We start from the raw sequence: 24,082 nt of genomic DNA on the forward strand, positions 1-24,082 counted from the left end.
AGAGCCCACAAGACATCAGTCTGCCACTACAAAAGTGAAAAGATACCTTGGAAGGTAGGTGGGGAGCTGAAGGGAGAAGCTTCTCCTCCAGCTTAAACCTGCCTCCCTGACCTGGAAAAGCCAACCCCACGTGCTGGATGGCTTCCTTTCTCAAGAGAAGTTAATAGAAGGGAGGATGACATTATGTCCTTTGCAAACAGCAGCTCTTGTTGACACATGAAAGGAAACGCTAAAGTATTTCAGACACACAGATCCTTCAAAGGAAACCGAATGCTTGCAGGGAATGTGGAATGCCACCTGCAGGAAATGAGGAATGCCACCCACATTTCTGTAGCTCAGGGAAAGGTCAAATGAATAAGCCTATTGCCTAACCTGAACATTTTTATGGAGATAATTTATAAGCAAGACAAGAGCCTCAGGGGGTCTCTGCTGATTACCTCTCAAATACTGGAATAGATTGGACTGAAGCTAATCCAAGTGCTATTGTCCAAGAACAACTGGCTGTGTAAACAAATCATAGAAGCATAGAACTGTAGAGTTGGAAGAGACCCCGGGGGTCATCTAGTCCAACCCCCTGCAATGCAGGAACCCTGCCCACAGCCATCCCTGGGTGGACTCAAACCACCAGCGTTCTGGTTAACAGCCAGACCCACTGTGCCACTAGAGATGCACATGTGCCAACTCTCTGTGTAAGCAAATACTGATGATAAAAATCGTGATACTCACTGGCGAAAGGCTGCCATGGTATTTTCCAGATTCTCTCCAGCTCCTGTAGGGAAAAAACAGCATTTTAAAGGAAACAGCAACCACTTGGCTTATAATCATGGCTGCATGTTTTAAGAGCTGCAAGGGAGCTAGGCGAATTTTGTGAATTCAAAAACTACTAAACAGGAACTCTTTGCACCTGTTTTGAAGATACTCCTGTTTTAGTGGCTGGATTGTTTTATTGTGCATTTTGAGGTTTGTACTGAATGGATGTTTATATTTTAACGCTAGTGGAACAGTTCTTCATATGTTGCAAACCACAGGAAGCCTATTTTGGCATCAAGTGGAATATAAAATAATAAAATAATATTTTAAAGGTATTTCATGAATTGTATGGTTTGCTTGGCTCACCAAAAGGGAGAATAGTGCCTAGTTTCACCTCACAGGAAAATATATATATAATGAAACAGGGATGCATAACACAGACTTAAAACCAGTGACAGAAATGGCGCAACTTTGAGAAAGCTGCTTCCATCTGCCATTGCTAAATGGATTTAATGCTATCAAAACTGGCCAGACATCTAAGTAGCACTTGCAACAAACTCAATCGCCTATACTACTGTGCTCCAACAAAAAGTTCTTTGTCTTTCCTTCTTTATCCTTAAGGACCCAGTTTCACTGCACAGTAAGTGCCAAGTTGAGAGGCATGAGTCTGACACAGATTCTTGCCAAGGACTGCGGTAAGTGAGTGAATGTGGGTGCAAAGCTGTGTGGGGTCGATGCCAGTTTAAAGCCACTTAATATGCACTCCATGCAGCAACTCAGAACTCTTACCTCCAACATCTTGAATGTACAATGTTTGTTAATACAACGTACAGCTGTGCACCAGCTGTTTTCAATAGAGATCCTAGACAAAATGTATTGTGTGCGAAACTGTCTGCAAACAGACACTGCAGTGGGTTAAGGAACAGGCTTTAGCACACAGTTGCCATTCCATCCTTCTTCTTCCTCTCTCAAAAAGTCTGATCTACTGAGATATCTTCCGGCGTATGTGTCAAGCATAACCACTCTTCAGAGGCATTTGAAAAGTGAAAAAAGTACAATTTAACCATGGTCCCCTAACATTTAGAACCGTAAGGAGATTCAAAGCTTATTTACCCTCACCCACTCACTAACGCATGTGCTCACTGCCCTTCCTCCTTAAGGATACAGTTCATAGGTCACGCTCAGCTTAAACATACCAAACGCCTGTTAAATCAGGAAGCAAATGCATCAGCTCCACCTCCTCAACAGAGAAAGAGAAAATATAAGCTACGAACTCTGGTGTTACCAGGCAAGTTCTGCAAGGAAACCCCATCGTAACAATCCCTGTTCTCATTCTTTAAACGCTGGCGGCTGGTACCCATTGGGAACGGCAGGGTGGAAGGTAGGGAGCCCCATATTAAGTGGCCAATTCTGGGTTTGCCACCTTCCTTCTTCCTGCTGATTCTATAAAGGCAGAACAGGGTGAGGAAGAGGAAGTCCGGGCTCATTAACAGGAAAGGAATAAGCCAGGTACCTCTCCATCACGCCTTGGTACAGATCCACACCTGCTGAATGACAGCCTGCCACATAGATGTGAAAATCTTTAGGGAACAGGACAAAAAGATGACAACCACACCTGATATGATGTACTGCTTGTAATTCTGAAACCTTTCTATTATTAGAATGAAAGTTGTACAGACTAAGACTTCAGACCGTCCAAGGTGGGATGGTTGGTGCGCAGGGTGGAGAGACATAAGGAAGGCGTACGCAACATGATGCCCTTCCAAATGTTGTGGACAACAACTCCCATAATCCCTGACCATTGGCCATGCCGCCTGGGGCTGATGGGAGTTCAAGTCCAAAGCATGCGGAGGGCACCATGCTGACTGTCCTTGGTATATGGCATGGGGGCAATTTTGTTGGACAGGGGAAGTATGGATCACAGATAGGTGCATAAAAGGAAGATTATACTGCAAAATTATTTGAATGCGCATATACCTGTTTGGTATATGTAGCTAATTAAATTTTATAAGCTGCCTTTGGAGGGTTTTGCCCTGAAAGGCTGGATATAAGTATCTTAAATAAAAATTATTGGATTTGATGAACAGCACTCTAATCCACCTGGGTTGGGGGGGGGGGGAATCTGTGTCTTCAATGCACCATCAAGGTTTCTGCTGCAACATATTAGCATGGCCACCTGCCCACTTAGTTGTTCATCTAATTACTATATTAACACATCTTGTTAAGTGGCTCAAGCACACATAAATATCACCACACTCAACTTCTACGGAACAGTCATGTTTTCCCCTTACTAATTACCATTTCTACCTTTGCTGTGCTCACACAGTGCAATGGAGGAATTAGCAAAATTACAATGGAAAAATAAACAGAAGACTCTAAATACTTGATTATGTAGTTATGTTTTCAGCTATATGATCTGAGCGCCAGAATTAAGCAACCATTGACTCTGAGATCTGATCCACATTAAAGCCCTTGGTTGGGTGTGGAGTGAGGCAAACTTCTCTCTAATTAAAATATGGAAATCTTTACTAGAAGAGGTAATGATTGCTTCTGCCTTAGATGGCTTTTTAAAAGTGTTAGTCAAACTAGTACATCATAAAGCCTCCATATTCAGAGACATTATTCCTCCAATTTTCAGATGACGAGGGCAAGCAATAAGTGATCGTAGTCAACCACTTTTGGAAACAGAAAGTTGGACTACGAAACAGCTGGACAAAACATGTGCCAACTGCCCAACGTACTTCTACAAAGTAAGAGACACAACTTAGCACAGTACTTCATCTATAATAATAATAATAATAATAATAATAATTTATTATTTGTTTCCCCAGCCACTCTGGGCGGCTTCCAGAGAAACCAAAAAACACTAAAATATCATACATTATGAGATCAGTCTCCCACAACCTTTTGTGTTCCATATGTTGTTGAACTACAGCTCCCACCATGCAGGGCTCCTCTTGGGTCTGGTTTGGAAGTTCCAGCTAGTGAAGAATTCGGGATACCAGGCTGCTATTTGGCTGAAAACATGTGACACCATTGTTAAAGCATCTGCCCTGGCTGTCTGTCTGCTACCAAGCCAGGCTCAAGGTCTTTGTATTAAAGTCCTGAACAAATTAGCTTCAGGGTACCTCAGGGGTTGGCTGAACCCCTAATATCCCAGCTTGATCACTGAGATCATCAATTGAGTTGGAAAGGCCCAATTAACAGCTACAAGTACAGTGGTACCTCGGGTTACAAACACTTCGGGTTACAGACTCCACTAACCCAGAAGTAGTACCTGGGGTTAAGAACTTTACCTCAGGATGAGAACAGAAATAGTACGGCAGCAGCGCAGCAGCAGGCTCCATTAGCTAAAGTGGTACCTCAGGTTAAAAACGGTTTCAGGTTAAGAATGGACCTCCGGAACAAATTAAGTTTGTAACCAAAGGTATCACTGTACCAGAGTCCTTAGTATCATCGGTCCAGTGTTGTGGAATATTTTGCCAACAGAGATTCAGCAGGCGTTGTGTCTGCTTTTCAACACCTGCTGCAAACTTTTCTAATGCATGCATCAGGCTTATACAGGCAATTAAGAGAACTGTACATCTTTCAAAAAAAAACAAAGATCATGGCCACTGGGCCCATCACCTCCTGGCAAACAGAAGGGGAAGAAATGGAGGCAGTGAGAGATTTTACTTTCTTGGGCTCCATGATCACTGCAGAAGGTGACAGCAGTCACGAAATTAAAAGACGCCTGCTCCTTGGGAGAAAGGCGATGGCAAACCTAGACAGCATCTTAAAAAGCAGAGACATCACCTTGCCAACAAAGGTCCGTATAGTTAAAGCCATGGTTTTCCCAGTAGTGATGTATGGAAGTGAGAGCTGGACCATAAAGAAGGCTGATTGCAGAAGAATGGATGCTTTTGAATTATGGTGCTGGAGGAGACTCTTGAGAGTCCCATGGACTGCAAGAAGATCAAACCTCTCCATTCTGAAGGAAATCAGCCCTGAGTGCTCACTGGAAGGACAGATCCTGAAGCTGAGGCTCCAATACTTTGGCCACCTCATGAGAAGAGAAGACTCCCTGGAAAAGACCCCGATGTTGGGAAAGATGGAGGGCACAAGGAGAAGGGGACGACAGAGGACGAGATGGTTGGACAGTGTTCTCGAAGCTACCAGCATGAGTTTGACCAAACTGCAGGAGGCAGTGGAAGACAGGAGTGCCTGGCATGCTCTGGTCCAGGGGGTCACGAAGAGGTGGATACGACTAAACAACAACAACAACATATTTCCATATTAGTTGGTTGATTTTTTATTTTAACATTTTCTATGTTTGTTTACTGTGTGGTTTTATGCATAACTGTAGCAAACTACTCTTGATTTTATTTTATCAATAGTGGTATATCATTATTTTCAGAAAGAAAGAAAATCTTCCCTGACCGTTGGCCATGCAAAGTGAGGCTGATATGAAGGGACAGAGGTTGGGGAAGGATGCAATAAAGGAACCATTATAACCACATTGTATAAGGCTGATTATACATACTAGTACATATTCAGAGAAGACTGCAATTCTCTACATGCCCACCCTAGTTCTACCTGAAGGGCTCAGTAGTAAGCAATAAGAAAAATCACTTTCTCCGAGAAACCCAGAGAATCCTGTGCCAGTCGGTGTGTGTGTGTGTGTGTGTGTGTGTGTGTGTGTGAGAGAGAAACTGGGCTAGGTGGAAAAGAAGCACAAGGCAGATTCTTTTACAGGTCAGGGTTTCTTAGGTTCTTAGCAGTGTCTCTTAAGTCACTTTATCACATCAGCCCTTTGTAAGAAATAAAAAGCACGTTTGGGGAACAAACATGAACAAAGTTGGCCTTTTATTTCCACATGTCAGAGAACTGAGTTGTATCAGCCAGCTGAGGATGAAACCTGGAATCCCACATTACAAAGTGAGTTTAAGTCAGAGGACCAGCGCAGCTTGCAGAAGATTCAGGTGCATTAGTGCCTGATCTTCTTACCTCTATGTAATTTAACTCTGATGAAATGTGACCTAGATAAGTGCCAGACACTCTCAAGGCAAGCCTATATCGCTTTGTTATCCTGGGACAGAAGGTCTTTAGAATCGGTTCCCTGGAAGGGGAAATGTAAAAGAATGATTATACCACAATATGTGCCGCATGGGGGCAAATCCTACGCAAGTCAATGAAAGTGTGCAATGAGTGGTTTTAGATCTGATCTAATTTCAACTTAGCATCTTAAACCAACTCTTAACAACCCAATGTGGAAGAGAGCCATCACTACTTATCTATGACCTGTATCTTGAGCAAATGGAGCAGCCTTACGGTTCAACATGAACAGGGGCCAAAGAGCTTACTGTATCCACCACTTGAAAACACAGGTGCATGTAGATGCCCAGTAGGGCTAATATAGTTGGTTGCCAGTTCAAGGCCCAATCCAGGCCCAATCCAAGGTGCTCACATTAGTGTTCAAAGCTTTAAATGACTTAGGCCCCAAATATTCGAAAGACTGCCTCTTTCCCTACAGACCCTCTTGGATGTTAACATCAGCAGATCTTGGACGTTCAATCACCCTCAGAAGTTTGGAATGGTGGTGGCCCAGAAGAGGCAACTCCTACATTGTGGAATTCCTTACCCACAGAGGTGCGCCTGACACTTTCATTATACAGTTTCTGCTGTATTCTGAAAACACACTTCTTTACATTGGCCTTTGACATCTAAGATATATATTTTTGGTACCCAACCTATGCCTGTTAAGTGCAATTTGTTTTAAAGTCTTTTTAATTTTATATATTACTGACTTTTTGATCACTTGTAACCTGCCGTGGGACCTGATAGTAAAAAGGCAGGTAAAACATCAAATAAATATTACAGCAATAACAATAAGAATAAAACCATTCCTGATTAAACAAGCTCACTTTTCAACAGACCAAACAAAGGCCTCATATTTGCATGTTTGGCAGCTCTGGTACTGAACCTCTGCAAGCATCGTTCATTCAAATCTACTCAGTAGAAAGCATATTGTGTAGCACAAGTAAAAAAGAAAGCTCATCCACTCAGGGATGGGAGATTCAGGGCTCTGGAATAAGAGTATCTGAGAGCTCAGTTACTCATCTTCCAGAACAAGCAGTTTCTTAATGCAGCTCTGTCTACTAATAATAGATGAGGAAGTTCTATGAAGGCTTGTAAACTGAGACAACTTGAAGCATTCATGTTGATGCTCAGGATGAGGCAGAGTTTGATTTCTGAATTAGATGGGAGGCAGCAAACAAGGTGGCTTTTATATGGCAGGTAACAGTACAGCCAGCAGCTAGAAAGATTAAAAGGGCCTTAAAACAAGGCACATCACATTCATCAGGACAGAAGGCATTGACCCAACACAAATAAGAAAGCCTCCCTTTTCTCCCTGCCCCTGTGAAGAACCAGTATCCCTGCCCAGAGAGCATTAAAAATCTAAATAATGGAAGACAAAAACGAAAGGAGAGATTACAGCTTGATGGAGGAGCAGAGGTGAGGAAAGGGTCAATTCTTCTGTGATGACAACCAGCAAACGAACACAAGGATGCAACAGAGAAAGATTTTATAGAGGTGGGAGAGAGTCTTAACCTGGTGAGTTCTAGTTATATTCCAGGTCTAGGGGATGCATAGGTAAAAGGTAAAGGGACCCCTGACCATTAGGTCCAGTCATGGCCGACTCTGGGGTTGCGGCGCTCATCTCACTTTATTGGCCGAGGAAGCAGGCGTACAGCTTCCAGGTCACGTGGCCAGCATGACTGAGCTGCTTCTGGCGAGCCAGAGCAGCGCACGGAAATACCATTTACCTTCCCGCCAGAGCGGTACCTATTTATCTACTTGCACTTTGACATGCTTTCGAACTGCTAGGTTGGCAGGAGCAGGGACCGAGCAACGGGAGCTCACCCCATCACAGGGATTGGTTTAACCCACAGCGCCACCCGCGTCCCTTAGGGGATGCATGTAAGGCAGCAAATGGAAGTAGTATAAGCAGGTGAATGGAGCAAGGAAAAGGTGACAAGGATCTTGTCATCCAGATGCCTAAATTCTTTTGATGGAGCTGAAAAATCCTGATCATCCTTGCACACAGCTGTACTTAAACATCTGTACTTAAAGCTAATTCTTGCAGAAAACAGCCTTGGTCTGGCCAGCCTCTTCAGGGACAAAACAAGAACCAGTTCAAACAAGGCAAGTATCCCACTTCAACTGAAGGTCACAACTTTGTTTGGTCACACATCTTACTTTTGCACAATAGGAGTGGAAGGCATTAGCTTTGCAGGATAATCTTCATGGAATGCGCTGATGGAGGTTTACTCTTGGGAAGCTTCATCACGCAGAAAGCAGCCTCAGTTCAGAGTGCAAGGCAGGTATTAACAGCTCAGGACTGGACTGCAGGTTCTGTGATTGCTTATATGCCCTCATCCATTCATTTAAAAGCTTCTGGATTAGAAGCATAGAACTGTAGCATTGGAAGGAACTCTGAGGGTCATCTAATCCAACTCCCTGCAATGCAGGCATCTCTACCAGATCACACATGAATTCAACCTCTGCTTTAAAACCTTCAAGGAAGGAGAGTCCACCCCTCTTGTGGGAGTCTGTTCCACTGTCAATAAATTCTTCCTGGTGTTTAGTCAGAATCTCTTCTCTTGTAACATGAATCCATTAGTTTGGGTCCTACCCTCCAGAGCAGAAGAAAACAAGTTTGATCCACCTTCCATGTGATAGCCCCTTACGATATTTGAAGATGGCTATCATATCTCAGTATCCTCTTTACTAAACATACCCAGTTCCATCAACCATTCCTCATAAGTCTTCGTTTCCAGACCCATTATTATCTTGGATACCCTCCCCTGCAGACATTCCAGATTGTAAATGTCCTTATTAAATTGTAGTGCCTAGAATTTGACAGACTCCAAGGCAGAATGGACCAAGGCAGAACAGAACAGGACTAGTATGATGGGGACACCATACTTCTGCTGATGCAGCCTAAAATAGCATTAGCTTTTTTTTGCTGCTGCATCACTCTGCTGACTTGTGTTCAGCTTGTGGTCTATTAAGACCCCTAGATCCTATTCACAGGTGTCCCCCATCTTATATTTGCACAGCTTCTTATTCCTTCCTAAGTGTAGAACCTTACATTTGTCCCTGCTGAAATTCATTTTGTTAGTTTGGGTATGCCACACACACTGAGAACCACTGAACTTTTTGTTGTTCTCCCACACCCCTTTTAAAGATGGAAACAACATTTGTCCACCTCCAGTCTGCAGGGACCTCACCTGCTCTCCAAGAGTTCACAAAGTTTATAAACAGATGCTCTGAGATGATATCTGCAAGCTTCTTTAGTACCCTTGGGTGCAGATCATCAGGTCCTGGAGATTTGAGTTCATTTAAAGCAGCTAGGTGTTCCCTTTCCTATCTTGGGCTCTTTTCCTATCTTGGGCTTCATCTCCCTCCTTGCATGATTTATTGTGTTATTTATTGTGCTGCATGATTTACCAGGTTAGGCGTCACTTTCGTTTTGGATGAAGACAGAGGCAAAGTAGGTGTTGTGCAGTTCCACCTTCTCTCTGTCACCCAATAGCACAGGCTAAACAGATTAGAAAGTGAGTCAAGTGAAATCCCTTGAGGAAAGATGACATTTTAATTGCCATTGGCTGGTAAAATGACCTAGCTGAGCAATTACTAAGATAAAATGTAGAGTTGTGAAATATACCATTAAAGGATTCAGAAACCCCTCTTGCAAAAAAGGAGCATGATGAGCAACCCCTCTAAGGAGGAAATTTGGGGCCCATGTATTTTACCTCCTTCCTCTACTGTGAGAACAGGATGCTGAGCTAGATGGGCTCACTTTGGCCTGATCCAAGAGGCTCTTCTTATTTATTATAATGCTAATGAACACATAGGTGCTGGTACCTCTTACCTTTTTATTACTTCCTTTTCAGCACACGTAGTTGACATTCAACTCTAAGGAAGCTGGTATCAAATGGTGAGAGATTTGGGATGGGGAGAATAGACCTTCCTATCATAAAGGGGTAGGGAATAACTACTGCAAGGTGCGTGCTCACAAAGTTACGAAGCGTCCAACACAATTTAAGCACAGGTTGCTCAATAAAGGTCTGGCATGCATATCGTATGTATTGTTGTGTTTTTATACTGTAGACCTGTAAACCCTGTGATCCTCCGACGAAGGGCAGTATAGAAACATTGTTAATAATAATGCCTCCCAAAAAGACAGGCACAGGATTATAGTTCATTGATTTTTTTAAAGCCCTATCTCCATATGAACTTGGGACAGACCCAATTAAAAGACTGCTTTTAAAACAAAAGCATGCTGTCCATTAGCTGCCCTGAAACCCACCTACTCCCAGCTTAACCCTGACCCTGCTGCCCTCTCAGGGCTGCAGCCTGACTAAACAAGACAGATTTTGCAACATCTCTAAAAAAGAGAATATTCTGAAACTGCCTATTTAAAGTTTAACAGATGGCTGACACTATAACAGGGCATAGAGAGGGGGATGTACAAAAAAGGAATTCCAAAGGATACAAAAAGGTGGAAGGAGTTGTGAAGTTTAGGAAGCAGACAAGTTGCAGAAGGGGGAGGGAGAGGTTGGAAAATCTAAATGATACTTCTGAAAGACACTTCTGAAATCCGAAGCAGAGAAGTGTCTGACAAAAGGGAGGGCTTGGGGAGGAAGAACGGGGAGGAAGAATGAAAGGGATACTAGAGGGGAGGACTGCATAAAGGAGTGTGTGTGAGAACTTTAGAAAAGGAAACTTGCCATTGTGTGGAGGGGGTGAGAAGCAGCCCTGAGAGAGACGATGATGAAAAATAACAGTGTAACATACAAAAACAGAATATAATCTCTATTTCAACATTCAGACATTATCATCACAGTAAAATTTGCTTGCTGATGTCTGAAGAAGTGTTTTATTTTTTTGGGGGGGAGGCTAGGCACGAAAGAAAGGTAGCAATCTCCACCCCTTTTCTTAGGGGCGGGGGAGCAAGGAGGGGGCACAGATTTCAAGGTCAGCTTTTTTGAGAGAGGAAGAGAGTGAGCGAGCAAGGCCAGCATCACCGCCAATGTTCTCCCTTTCTTCTCTTTAAATTGCCGCTGAAGTCCCTAGGACAATCAATTGCTTCACCAGGAGATTTTCAGGGGCTGGGGTGGGGGTGTGACCTTGTACACATACACATTTTTCATCACCCCCAAGGGGGGGAGGGCAAGTGGGTCTTCTCTCTCCTCTACCATAATTCCCCCAATTCAGTTCCTGCCCAAGAATGTATTATTTTTGTATCACAATCTGTTGCCCCTATAGTTCTTTGTAGCCCCCCCTTCCACCCCTCCTCAGAAGATTTATCTCCATTTGTTGCCCCCCCCCAATATTTTCTCCCAACTTGTCACCACCAAAATGCTCTACATTCCCAATAATAGTTTTCTCTCCAGTTCTTGCCTCCCCACAAAATATCTGTCCCCCACCCAAAAATCTGCACTGCCCCAAGAACATTCATTATAAATATTATATTGCTGAATGTATATACAGCTTCCCTCCCATCAATAAATAGCCATTTGGACACTTATAAATAATATTAAAAATAATGTACTTAATCATTACAAATAGATAATAAGACAAATCCCCCTCCCCCACAAAATTACCATTATTATATTATTAAATTCATACAGCTTCCCTCTCATATTCCCTGGGTGACTAACAAACAACATTAAAAACAGTGCATTCAATAATTACAAATAAATAATATACTAGGGACGCCCCCTTTATATGATTTTGCATTTTTTGTATATTGTTTTTCTCTGTTTATTTTCTTTGTTTGTTCCCTGCTCTGGGATTGAAAATGTCCAGCTAAGAGAGGGATATAAATACTGCGAATATTATTATTAGTAAGGCAAGACCCTACCCCCGCCCCCAATTATCATTATTGTATGATTCAATTTGTAACAGCTTCCCTCCCATATTCTTCGGGATAGCCTCAATATTAAAAAAACACACCCGTATTTAATAATTACAAATGGTAAGGTGGGCAACACCCCCCCCCCAAATCCTCTCCACCAGAGAACACCCCCTTTTCTCTCTCTCGATTGCTACGCCCACTCCCCAAAATAAAGCTGCGCCCCTTCACAAAGAAAAATCCTGCCTCTCGATTTGACAATATATATGCATATACATGAATACAACGACGCCCAGCGGCCGCCCTCACCGCCGCGGTGGGAGATGTGCCGGCATCGGAAGCGGTGGCGCTTGGGTCGGTGGAGCAAGCCCGGGTACTTCAGCAGCAGCGCCGAGGTGAAGAGGTAGCCGCCCAGCGTGGAGAGGATGTAGAAGACGACCGACATGGTCGCTCCTCCTCAGGCGGCCGAGGAGGAATGGAAGGCGGCAGGCGCCGAGAGCTGCGGAAACGCAGCTCCTCTTGCCTAGTACCGCCCGCTCCCTCCTGAGCGGGGGTCTGAGGCGACCGGCCACCGCTCCCTTGTCTTTCTCCGGACCGCCAGGGAGCTCCGCCCACTCCGGCAGCGCATGCGCCAGTCCCACTTGCGGTTGGTGGGGGGGGGGAGTGATGATGATGATAAGGATAGCGGTGATGGAGATGGGAGAGTAGGCGCGAGCGCGCTCGGCGCGCTGATTGGTCGGCGAAGCGCGCGGCCCGACAATAACGATTTTAGCGCGGAGCGGCGAAGAATGTTGGCGGCGGCGGAGGAAAGAAAGGGATTGCTGGGGTTGGCGGTTGCGATGGCCCCCATGTGACGTCATGGGCCGCGGCCAATCCAGTGTGTGAGGTAAATCTGAAATAACGGTGACTCTTCCCCTCCTCGCGCTTTAGAATGACGAATGCCACCAACGTTTAAGGAATAATAATTAACAACACGTTAAAACAGTAGTGCCAATAAAGCTTAGTATTTCTAAGATAATAATGATAATAATATTGGGTAGTATTCAGTGTTCATCTTGCTCAGACAAGAACCATGGAAAAGAAGGAGCATGACTTTGATTTAAGTCCATCAGTTTCAATGGGGCTACTCGTGAGTAGAACTTAGATGGATACGACCCATTCCCGTTACTGATGTTATTTCCAATTCTTACCTGCCCTTCACCATAAGGTGCCAGGGTGGAGTTGCAGGATTCTATAAAGTATCTTCTTAGCCATTCTTCATTAAAAAAAAGCTATTTAATTAAGGCCACACTAAGATTTATACTTTTGGGCAGTGTCATATACAAAAGATATTCAACAGACCTCCACACGACAATTACTGTATTAATTCATCCTGACTAAGACACCCCCATTTGCTTATGCTACATAGACACATGCCCAAACCTTTAACTCCATAATAAGGTTTTAATAGACTAAAACAGACCAACACAGGCCCTAAGCAGTCACTCTATTAGGTGCAGCTATTATTTAGTCCAGGATGCAAAAGAGGCTGTGATTAGTATGGTAATTCTAAGTTAACATTTTTTGGGGAGTGTATTTTACTTTTAGTGATCATGTTCTGGCTCAATAGCTCAGTCGGTAGAGCATGAGACTCTTAATCTCAGGGACATGGGTTCGAGCCCCAGGTTGGGAAGAAGATTCCTGCATGGCAGCAGATTGGACTAGATGACCCACACGGTCCCATCCAATTCTACAATTCTATGATGCTCTATGTGAGCAGAAGCTTCTGAGAACAGCTGCCCTTGAGACTGACCCAGAAACTCCAGCAGGTGCAGAATGCCACGGCGAGACTCCTTATGGGGTCTTCGCTGCGAGATCACATTCATCCGGTACTATACCAGCTGCATTGGCTCCCGGTGGAGTACAGGATCAGGTTTAAGGTGCTGGTTTTAACCTTTAAAGCCCTATACGGCCTAGGACCCTCGTACCTACGGGACCGCCTCTCCTGGTATGCCCCACAGAGGAACCTACGGTCTGCAAATAAAAACATCCTGAAGGTCCCAGGCCTCAGAGAGGTTAGGCTGGCCTCAGCTAGAGCCAGGGCTTTCTCGGCTGTGGCTCCAATCTGGTGGAACGCTCTGTCACAAGAGACTAGGGCCCTGTGGGACTTGACATCTTTCCGCAGGGCCTGCAAGACAGAGTTGTTCCACCAGGCCTTTGGTGAGGGCCCAGCCTGACTCCCTCCTCTGGCAACCTGCACAGAATTTTGCTTAATGGTTGCCATTAATTTGATTTTAATTAATTTTTATAATGAAATGTTTTTAGAATGTTGGATTGATTGTTTGATTATTTGATTGTTGTTAGGCGCCCTGAGCCCGGCTTCGGCTGGGGAGGGCGGGATATAAATAAAATTTATTATTATTGTTATTATTATTATTATTATTATGTATGATGCCATTGCTCTTTATTCCTGCCAGCCCTTCCTCAAAACCTACCTTTTCCATGAACACTTCAACACAACCCTCTGCTTCCCAAACTCTACTGCAGGTGTAGCTTAAAGTGCCCTTCGGGTATCCTTGGACTACAACTCCCATCAGCCCTAGGCAGTATTGGCCAACAGTCAGGGATGATGGGAGTTGTAGTCCAGCAACATCTGGAGGGCACCATGTTGGATACCACTGCTGCCCTGTAACAAAGCATTGTCCTGTATAACAGAAACAACCATAAATTGTTTCCTTTCCTCTGTTTCACTTGTGGACAGATTCTAGTTTGTAACCTCCTTGGGACAGAGACCTTTCTTCCTGAACTGTGTTCCAAACCACCATGCAAACTGACACCAGCTTATCAATAACTTAAAGAAAAAAATCAATCTGATCTGGTTTCCCCAAAGAGGCCAAGGACATCTGCAGCACTTCCAACATATTTCTGTTCAAAATGAAACACTGATGTTCCATAACTTTCAGTTAATTGAAGATTATTCTTTAGGGAAGCTGAAATACCTTTATTCCCAACTTTAATTGTGCTGAGAGCCCCCTAGTGGGCTAGCCCAAGCAACTGCAACCGTGTGGTTCCTTGAAATGCAAGGGCTTCCACATGTGAGCCTCAGATGTGAATGACAGGCATTATTCCATAGGATTACAAATCCCTTCATAAACTGCCCTTGCATGTTCAGCCAAATCTCAAATACTGGATGCACAGCAGCGGGGGGGAAACCTTAGGCCTGGGGGCTAATTGCGGCCCTTTATGGCTCTCCACAGGCAACATCTTTCTTTGAGTGCCTTTGCCTAGCTGGAATGCGTCCTTGAACTGTGATAATGTTTCTTGCTTGCCTGGTTGGTGAAATGTACAGTGGTGCCCCGCAAGACGAATGCCTCGCAAGACGAAAAACTCGCTAGACGAAAGGGTTTTGCGGTTTTTGAGCTGCTTCGCAAGACGAATTTCCCTATGGGCTTGCTTCGCAAGACGAAAACGTCTTGCGTTTTTTGCAAGTTTGTTTTCTTTTTCTTAACACCGTTAATACAGTTGCGACTTGACTTCGAGGAGCAACTCATAGAACGCGGTGTGGTAGCCTTTTTTGAGTTTTTTGGTGATTTTTGAAGCTTTTCCAAAACTTTTCCGACCGTGCTTTGCAAGACGAAAAATTCACTAGACGAAAAAACTCGCGGAACGAATTAATTTCGTCTTGCGAGGCACCACTGTATGTGTAGAAACTGCTGGCATTTTCAAGGTTATAATGTAGCATACATTACAAAGGCAAAAGTCTTTAAGAACTTGCCATAGTTTGCTGTGGTCGACACAGTCAAATGCTTTTGCGTAGTCAAAGAAGCAGTAGTAGATGTTTTTCTGGAACTCATAGGTTGTTCCTTTATAGCTGCAGCTGTGCTGCTTGAATTTGGCACCTTCCCTGTTGTGTTGCTTTCAGCAGGGATTGGAAACACACAGCAGCGATCAGGGGTCCCAGAGCGTATCCAGTCCCTTAACAAAACAGCACAGCAGGGTAAGGTGTTGAATTCAAGGCACAGCCAAAAAAAATGAACATTCCTTTGCAGCTGTGACTTACCATAATCTGCCCTGTACCCAATGTCATATCATGGCAGGTTATAGACAAGTGGGTATGGCTTGACCAGATCAGCCTTGTGGGCCAAACAGGGAGAGCAGGAAAGCCAAATTAGGCCTGAAGGCTCAAGGTTTCCAACTGCTGACAATCCCTCACTTGGTTACCTGTGTAGACCCCATCCTGGTCACTAGGTGGGCGGGTTAGATTACTGTTTTCTTTTTAAGGTCCTAAATGACTAAACACAGGCTCATATCTGCAGGTGTGCCATAAAACTGAACAAACATTGTGGGATTATTTGCAAGAGTGCACCAAAGCCTTTGCCTGTTTTCTGCAGGAGCAGCAGGTGGAGCCACAGTGCAGAGAGGGAGAAAAGGACAGCTCAATTTGAACAAGGACTTGCATAGTCCAAAAGGTCATTGGCAGGCCTTGCTCCTCTTTTGAAGGCAAAGGTTCAAGGCCAGGAATGTGCATAGATTAAATAAAAAGCAAAAAACATCTGACCAGGCCAGAGTATTTCCCAATCATGTTTGAATAATTGTAACATGCTATTCCACATCTGGAATTAGCTGGAAGTCCAAACGACAGAGCAGCAAAAAACAGTGTCCTTTGTTGTTGCAACACTTTAAAAGAATCACTGATGTTTAAGAAGTTTTTAGTTCAAGTTCTGCTTTTTTATATATAAAAAAGATCTGTCCACATAAAATATGTTTCCTAATGGTCTGTGTTTTTCCTTCTCACCCCTTCCCCTTTTGTCAAGCAGGAGACAATTAGCTGCCAGATGTATGTTTTACCAGCTTCAGCCAAGATTGCCTTTTAGCAGCTTTGATTGAATCACCTTTTATAGAAGATGGACATGACAGCCACACTTCAGTACAATCCTTTGGCTGTCTACTCGGAAGTAAGTTTCATTGAATTCAGTGGCATTTATTCCCAGGAAACTGGATAGAGGATTTGGAAACTTCAGTTGGTCCAAAGGGAGGTGACCAGAATTACTAGGGGCACCTGATGACTGGAGCATATAATTCTAGACTTGTCCTAGATCAAATTATTACCCACAAGGATTCTTATATAAAGCTGCCCACATTTTAAGATCTATTTTGGAGGCCCCGCTCCCTGCATGAATGATCAAAGTGACTAAACACAAGAGACAGGGCCTTTTCAGTAGTGGTGCCGATGCTTTGAAATGCCCTCCCTGTGGTGACTTGCCTGGCCCTGACATTTTCCGGAAAGAAACAGAAATTATGCAAATAGGCATTTACCATCTAGTTCTGCTGCTGTTTTTAACTGTTGCCTTTTATGGTTGGTTGCTTCTAATCCTTTTTAAAGTGCTTTATTTGTTCTTTATCACATCATTGTGTCCCCCTTTTTTTAAAGCGGCTCTGAGTATTTATTGGTAAAAGAGTGGGATATAAACATTAAATAGTAATAATAATAATAAATAGCATCCAGAACGTCCTTTAATGCAGCACATTTTAGCTGATTTTTCATATCATCTCTCTTTGCATCCCCGTCCTCCTAAGAGCAAGCTCCATCAGCCCCAGCCAGCAGAGTGAGGATATACTTCAATATGTTGTTGCAGTCACTTGAATACAATATAAAACAGTAATGACTTAAGAGCAGGTCTTATGTTTTATTTTTCCTTTCTTCATCTTGATCCACAGACCTTTACAAACTAGAACTTAATTTGGCTCCTGCATTAATATACCCCACCAATCCAGTGTCTCTGATAGGACTTGGCACATACATATGGTTTCAACACCAGGACTTTTTAAGTGCAATAAAATCAAAGCAGTGATTGCTGTGTGAATTCCAGCTGTTGGTAATCAAAATCCATCATTTAGATTGGGGGGAGGGGGGAGGGAAAGAAAATACTAAATTCCAAAGCCAATTCAACTTGTGTGGTCAAGTAAGTCCTATTGTATCACAGCTTTTAATATTCCTCGAAGCACCTTGTAACTCATCAGTTGCTGGTTTTCCTTTGGAGGGAAGGACGGTCCACGTTCCGTCACATAGGCATAAGGAAACCGAAGAACCCACAGTCCATCAGAAGGAAGTTTTATCTCTTGTTTCTCAGGGTAAAACACAGGGCAAGGAGGTGGCCCTGGCTGAACCTAGGAATGAAAGAGAAACAAACATAAACAAAATCTCCAGACAGGTAGCTGTAGCAAAATGACAAGTCTCTCATAAGAAAAGCCTACTGGATCAGGCCAGTGGCTCATGGCTACCCAGATACAGGAGCAACTCTCCCCTCCTGTGGTTTTGCACTACTGGTATTCAGAAGCATACTACTTGCTCTAACTGTAGAGGCAGAGCATAGCCATCATGGCTTGTAGCCATTCATTGATAGCCTTATCCTTCATGAATTTGCCCAGTCCTCTTTTAAAGCTATCCACTTCTCAGCCTTGTGGCTAAGATCAAGTGTAGAGGTCTAAAGACACCCTGAATACGAATAAAGGTAACATGACATAAACCAGGGGCAAGGAAGCATTTCCACCCCAAGGGCCACATTCATTCGTGGGGAACCTTCTGAGGGGCCACATGTGAGTCGTGGGTGGGGTCACAGGCAAAAGTGAGTGATCTATGGATGTGACTCTCAGGCTACACTCTAGCCATGCAAAAGTCAGGGGCTTCTACATAAGCCCACTCTATCCAGGCAAACAAGAGGTATTGCCACTCTCCCAGGACACATTCCAGTCAGGCAAAAGCACTGCAAAGGGTGTGGGGCCTGGAGAGAGAACCCCAAAGGCCACAGAGAGAGCGAGAGCTGGAGGTCTTAGGTCCACTTCAGGACCTGAAGTTTCCCAAACCCAGCCACGATGTGTGATACTGAAATGGCAAGACTATCAGTGCCTCCAAACAGGCAAAATTCACAAAGCTATTTGATCTGCCCTCTGCTTCAAAAGAACTGCCCTACTCCCTGGGCCAGTCACCCCCTCTTAGCCAAACCGACTTTGTGCAAAGATAAAAACTGCAGGGGAACTATGACCACAAGCCTTGGAAAGGTAGGATGTAAATCTAAGAAAGACATTTAGTACAGGCCTAGCATTCTGCTGCTGCTATGGATTACTACTACTCATGTTCTAAGAACATTCACTAAAACACATGTTGAAATACTGATACGTCAGTTGCTGCGGTTATCTTGTGAAGACTTATTATACTGCGCCGCCTTCCCCTGACCTATAGAACCAGACCTTGCCATGTGTGCTAAGAACAGCCAATGGCCTATCTAGTCCAGCATCCTGTTCTCACATACGCCAGAAACCCACAAACAGGACCTGAGCACAATACACTCCAGCTTTTCTATAATCTTCTCACCTGTGGCGTCAGTACTATCTGCAGTGGAGCGTCAGGCACCACAACAAAGAGTCTCATCAGCTGAGCATAGTGCGGCTTCAGCCCCCGCCCCGGGTTGGACGACAGGATGTACAGGGGCATGTCGGAGTTGAGAGCCTTGAGAGCCGATTCCTTTGGCCCCCCTCCCATCACCTTCATGACCTTCTCGGGGCCCGAACACATGAACCTCCGGCCGCGGGCATCCTCGTATTCGAACCCCACAAAGGCCCGGGCCACGTCATCCCGCCGCCTCCCTCTGCCCATGACGACTGCGCTCCTTTTCCCGGGGACAGCCTTGTTAGGAGCCGGCCAGGAATTCGTGTCCAGCTCCCCCTCCTCTTCCGTCCGTGTCCGGATGACAATGTCCCAAGGCATTAGGTAATTCGTTCCCAGGATGAAACCCTGCTGGTCTAAGCCGGTGTGGAAGTTGTAAGCCTTGGCAGGGCCGAGTTTTACCAGCGACCAGCTGGAAAACTTGGGCAGGAGGCCCTTGGGGCAATTGGAGTGGAGCATCCCTGGCAGATACTCAACCGTCGAGGCTTGGCGGTCAACCAAGCTGGGCCTCTTCTCTCCTTTGGAGTCAGCTGCCTGCCCGTGAGACTCTGTGTTGTTCCCTCCGCCCTGAGGGTCGGCTGGGTAGGTCCCCAGGCTGTCTGTGGACTGGCCCAGACTGAGCGCTAAGCTCAGGCTGGTGCTCTCCCCCTGAGTCTGCGGCTCCTTCTCCTTCAGCTTTTCGGTTTCGCCCTCTGGAGGGCTGGGCGACGTCTCATTCTTTGCCGGTGCTGGATCTGGAGTGCTTGGCTGGAAGATGGGGAAGTTGATGTGGTCCAGTTTCCCACAGCATTTCTCTTCCAGCAGCTAGGAAAGCAAAAGAAAGGGGTAGAAATGAGAAGGTTTGCAACCTAGAGCTGGGTGGGGAACATTGTTCAGCTTGAGGGTCGTGTTTCCTTGTAGGTAACCTTCTGCGGGGCTGCATAACAGTGGTGGATGCAAAACAGATGCAAAAGCAGGTAGAGCAATGAATGAGATTCCTATCTTTGTAACACAGGCCATAGCCCAGTCATGCATAAGGCTGCCGTATCTGCACACAGATACACACCCCCCTCCGTCCTTCTAGGTGAGCAAGGGCCATTGTTCCCCTTCAACCAGGCTTTGGTCGTCGGTTTAATTATTTACTGGTGTTTTATCTTGTATTTTATTCTGTGAACTGCCCCAATTATAATAACAATTGTCCCAGCCCAACAATGCGTTCCAGCCAGGCAAAAACAACTAATGGGAATGTGGCCCAAGGGACAGGGGTGACTCGGGGAGAGTCCTGAGGGCCAAACAGAGGGACACAGAGAGCCACACCTGGACCTGGGGCCACAGGTTCGCCACCCTTGCGATATAGAAATGCCTCCAGGAACATGCTGTGTAAAAGCCCAAGGCCTGGAAGCTGGGTATCCAAAGGCTGCTGGGAGGTTGTGCCCCCCTCCCTCCTGGGCAGCAAAGGGAAGATGCACCTGGCCCCACTCTTTAGTTCAAAAAGGGGTGGGAAATCTACTGCCCCTGGCCTAAGTACAAAAGCCCTCTGTAAGCAATCGGCTTAAAGCTTTGGGCAAGAGCAATCTAACCCTTTCCTTGCAACTTGCTGGGGGGAGACGAAGAGGAAAGCAGGAAAAGCACAGGGGTGGGCCGGCAGAAGGAACAGGGGAAGGCAGGAAGCTGCCCACTTGCGGCCCATATTCCAGCTGCAGAAGGCAGCCCCTGACAGATTACCCCAGAAGGAGTGTGGCTCTAAAGAGGGATGAAAAGGCCCACACAATGACAAGTCTTCAGCTGTTAGTTTACCCATCTATCTAACAACTGTATTGGCAAGAGGAAGGTGACAAATAATTACCTGATAGAAATCGTAATTTGCTGCTTTGATGTCGAATGGGTCATCCCGGGGTGCTTGTTTCCTCCCACAGTTGCAGGTGCCAGTGGAGCGAGCTCGGCTGTTATGGTACAGGACAGGTGGGTTCCTGTCTGGTTCAGGTTTCTCCCCTAAAAAAGAGAGCCACAGAAGGAAAACTTCCATCAGTTGGTTCCTTTGACTTCTTTGCTTCTTTAAAAGCTTTGAACAACACAGAATCCAGAAACTTGAGAATCATAACCCCACTTTTTTGCAGTCCAAAAAAACCATGCATTTTGGAAGTGATGCAAGCCCTTTTTATCCCAGAAAACATTTGTTGCCACGGATTTTATTCAAAAGGGTGCTTGTCATTATACTGAATATTTTGTACTTGCTTCTAATGCAGATAGGACAGATTAAAGACCCCTAAGCCTAAGTGTGTGTGTGTGTGTGTATCCATCCATATATGTGTATATAGAAAGATGTGACATGCTGAAAGTTTCACCTTTCAGTTAGGGATCCCCCACTCTGGAAGTTGAACATGTAGCAGGAAATGATTGAACAATATTGTGAAGGACAATGAGGGCTAGAAACCTAAAACTTACCCGATTTCGGAAGCAAGTGAAATTTATGCACACAATGCTGGTCGGTCAAGCTCCTCTCCTCACACAGCTGGTGCCCGTTGCTCCAGAACTTGTAGCAGTCTTCGTGCAGCTGCAGGGCGTACTTGTGAAAGGCTGGTCCCCGGGCGTGCTGGCTGTAGACCCGCAAGGCCTGGGCCAGTTGGTTCTTGTGGACAGTCATGGTATAGTTGTGGGGCAGGTTGGACTGGTAGGCACTGTGGGCCATGGGGAGGGCCTTCTGGCAGCGGTTCTCTGAGAACTTGGTGTCAATGTCCAGGTAGCCTTCCAGAACCTTGATGCTCCCCATGATTTTGGAGGTCAGCTCCCCGATGGCCGAAGATGGGTCGCTGTCCTTGCCTTCAATGGCCACTTCGTACAGCTTCAGGGCTGTGGCCACCCACTTCTGGTAGGTGGGCAGCTCAAAGTGGGAAGGCTGCGGGTTCCTCCCTACACTGTCGTCAAAGCCCTTCTTGCCAAGGACCAGCTCCACGTGCTGGAAGAGGAACTCCTTCAAGGTGCAGTCCACCAGCTGCCCCGAGGAGCTGGAACTGCTGCTGCTGCTCTCCACGTGGAAAGACAGCTGCTGTCTCCCGTGCCGCATGGCCTGGTACCTCCGAGGCCCAGCCAAGGCAGGCGCCAGCGAGGCCTCCGCCTCCCGGGTAGTGCAGTTGCTCCGCAGCTGGTCCAGCAAGACAGCAATGGGGTCATCGCCCTCTTGCGCCCCGCCGGCCACGATGTAAACAAAGGCCTGGTTGGCCGGGACGGTGAAGAGGCAGTTGATGCTCTGGTTGGTCAAGACCCGGCTCTTGCGGAAGATGCGGTAGATCTGGTCCTCTAAGGCATGCTGGAGTCGCCGTTTGGGAGAGTGCTTCTTTGCGGGGGGCTTCTCCAGGTGCCCACAGAACTCCTGCCCCCTGCCGGGCGCGGGCTCCACCTTCAGGGCTCCGTTGAGCTGGAAGAGGAAGAGGAGGCGGGGCGGGCAAGGCCTGCAGTTGAGCTTCCAGTCCTTGCCAACGGGGCAGTTCTTGATAGCGGCCTTCAGAGACGGCAGCACCTTCTGCCGCAAGCCGTCCAAGGCTCGGAAGACCCGGTCGTAGGTGATGTCGAAGGAGCAGGTGGGGTGGACCATGAGCAGGATGTGGCAGACAGAGAAGAGGTAGAGGAGGCTGAGGCAGTGGAGCTTCTCCTGGTGCTTCCAGAACTCGTGGGCCTCGGCGTGGGGCAGCTGGGAGCTGCCCGGGGCCAGGAGGTGAGCCCCCAAGCTGCCAGGCCCTCGGGCGTCCCCCATGGCATCCAGGTCCTTGCAGGCTTGCAGAAGCTGGTGACTGTCGCAGATGGACGTGAGGACCAGGTAGAGCACCTTGCAATCCTGGCTGTAATAGGCTTCCAGGAGGTTGTAGTCGCCCTGGGAAGAGGAGGCTGCGGAAGAGGAGGCGGAGGAGGAAGCGGAAGCGGAGGAAGAAGCCGAGGGGGAAACGGTTCCTGGGTCTGCGCCGCCGCCGCCACCACCTTCCCCTCCTCCACTATCAGTTCCTCCAGCGGAAGATCTGGCCTCGCCGCCGCGCTGGAAGAGGGGGAAGACTTGCCTGTCGCACACCGTGTTCACCAAGGCCGCCTTCTCCGAGCTGAGCTGCAAGGCGGTCTTCCCGAAGATCCCCACCACGCAGACCTCCTCTTCCTCCCCCGGGGTAACTACCCCGGGGGTGACGCTGCTGCTGCTGGTGGTGCTGGTGGCAGGAGCAGCGGCAGCAGGAGCAGCGGCTGCAGTGCTGGCGGCAGGGGTGGCGGCAGCAATGCCAGCGCTGCTGCTGCTGCTTCCCCGCTCCGCTCCAGCCAGCAGCAACTCATGCAAGCCCACGGGGCCTCGCACCGCCGTCGCGCCCACCATCCTCGCCTTCTGCAACGGCACCGCGAGCCTCCCTGCAGGGCTGTTTTGTCGCCCCCCGGGAGCAGCCGCCGTCCGAAGCCCGGGAAGCACGAAGGAAGAAACTGCGCAGGCGCGGGGAGGAAAAAGAACGCGATATGTGTCGAAGCACCAGCCAATAAGCTAGAAAGAAAAGGCCTTCTGCGAACGTAGAGATGGGGAAAAGTGAAGAGGGATACTCCCAGCGTCGGAAGGCGAGATTTCCCCTGTTGTTTCCACACTCCACCCCTTCGTTTTGTCAGGTTGCACCCTAGGCAGGCTTACTAGGTATCTAGCCCCGCGGGCTTCCCATTAAAGGAAGGAGAACCCGTGGGGACTGCATCATTCCGCACCACTGAACGTGGTGTAATAATAAATGGAAATGGAAATAAATAAATAAATAAATAAATAAAGGGGGGGCCCAAAGGGTCATCTAGTCCCAACCCCCTTGCAATGCGGGGTTGATGGGAGCTGCAGCCCAGCTACCTTATTGAATTATTGAAATATATTATTGAATTATTGAAATATATTATTTATTTTGGTTAAAATAAATAAATAACAGCAATATTCGCTTGCACGTCTTGGTTTTCGCGGGGTGGGGACGGGGATCGAGGATTCCGTCCCCAAGGACCCTCCCAAATCCTGCTCCCAACACCGCAGG

At 46.5% G+C, this 24,082-nt stretch overlaps 2 protein-coding genes and 1 long non-coding RNA gene across 4 annotated transcripts in view; 1 reads left to right on the forward strand and 2 right to left on the reverse strand.

The window, feature by feature from the left end:
- Window positions 1-12,248, reverse strand: part of GDPD1 (glycerophosphodiester phosphodiesterase domain containing 1) — a 30,566-nt gene extending 18,318 nt beyond the window's left edge. Inside the window, exons 1-2 of the mRNA XM_081172200.1 lie at window positions 11,963-12,248; window positions 727-769 (exon numbers count right to left, since the gene is read on the reverse strand). Of these exons, the coding sequence (XP_081028326.1) occupies window positions 727-769; window positions 11,963-12,098 (179 nt within the window). The 5' untranslated portion in view covers window positions 12,099-12,248. The remainder of the gene's footprint in view (window positions 1-726; window positions 770-11,962) is intronic.
- Window positions 12,249-12,515: 267 nt separating this feature from the next.
- Window positions 12,516-17,299, forward strand: LOC308574415. 2 transcript variants are annotated; one of them, XR_014002485.1, is made up of 3 exons: window positions 12,516-12,539; window positions 16,450-16,587; window positions 17,210-17,299. It is a non-coding gene; the product is annotated as an uncharacterized lncRNA (long non-coding RNA). The 2 variants fall into 2 exon arrangements; XR_014002486.1 differs by lacking the exon at window positions 12,516-12,539 and adding an exon at window positions 12,550-12,782.
- On the reverse strand, window positions 17,300-23,515 carry SMG8 (SMG8 nonsense mediated mRNA decay factor). The gene is made up of 4 exons (XM_081172004.1): window positions 21,501-23,515; window positions 20,902-21,047; window positions 19,005-19,880; window positions 17,300-17,800 (listed from the first exon to the last, which is right to left on the reverse strand). The coding sequence occupies exons 1-4, from the start codon at window positions 23,404-23,406 to the stop codon at window positions 17,603-17,605; spliced, it is 3,126 nt and encodes a 1,041-aa protein (XP_081028130.1). The 5' UTR covers window positions 23,407-23,515; the 3' UTR covers window positions 17,300-17,602.
- Window positions 23,516-24,082: the final 567 nt, after the last annotated feature.

Source organism: Podarcis bocagei, assembly GCF_964188305.1.
Source record: "Podarcis bocagei genome assembly, chromosome: 15".
NCBI lineage: Eukaryota > Metazoa > Chordata > Lepidosauria > Squamata > Lacertidae > Podarcis > Podarcis bocagei.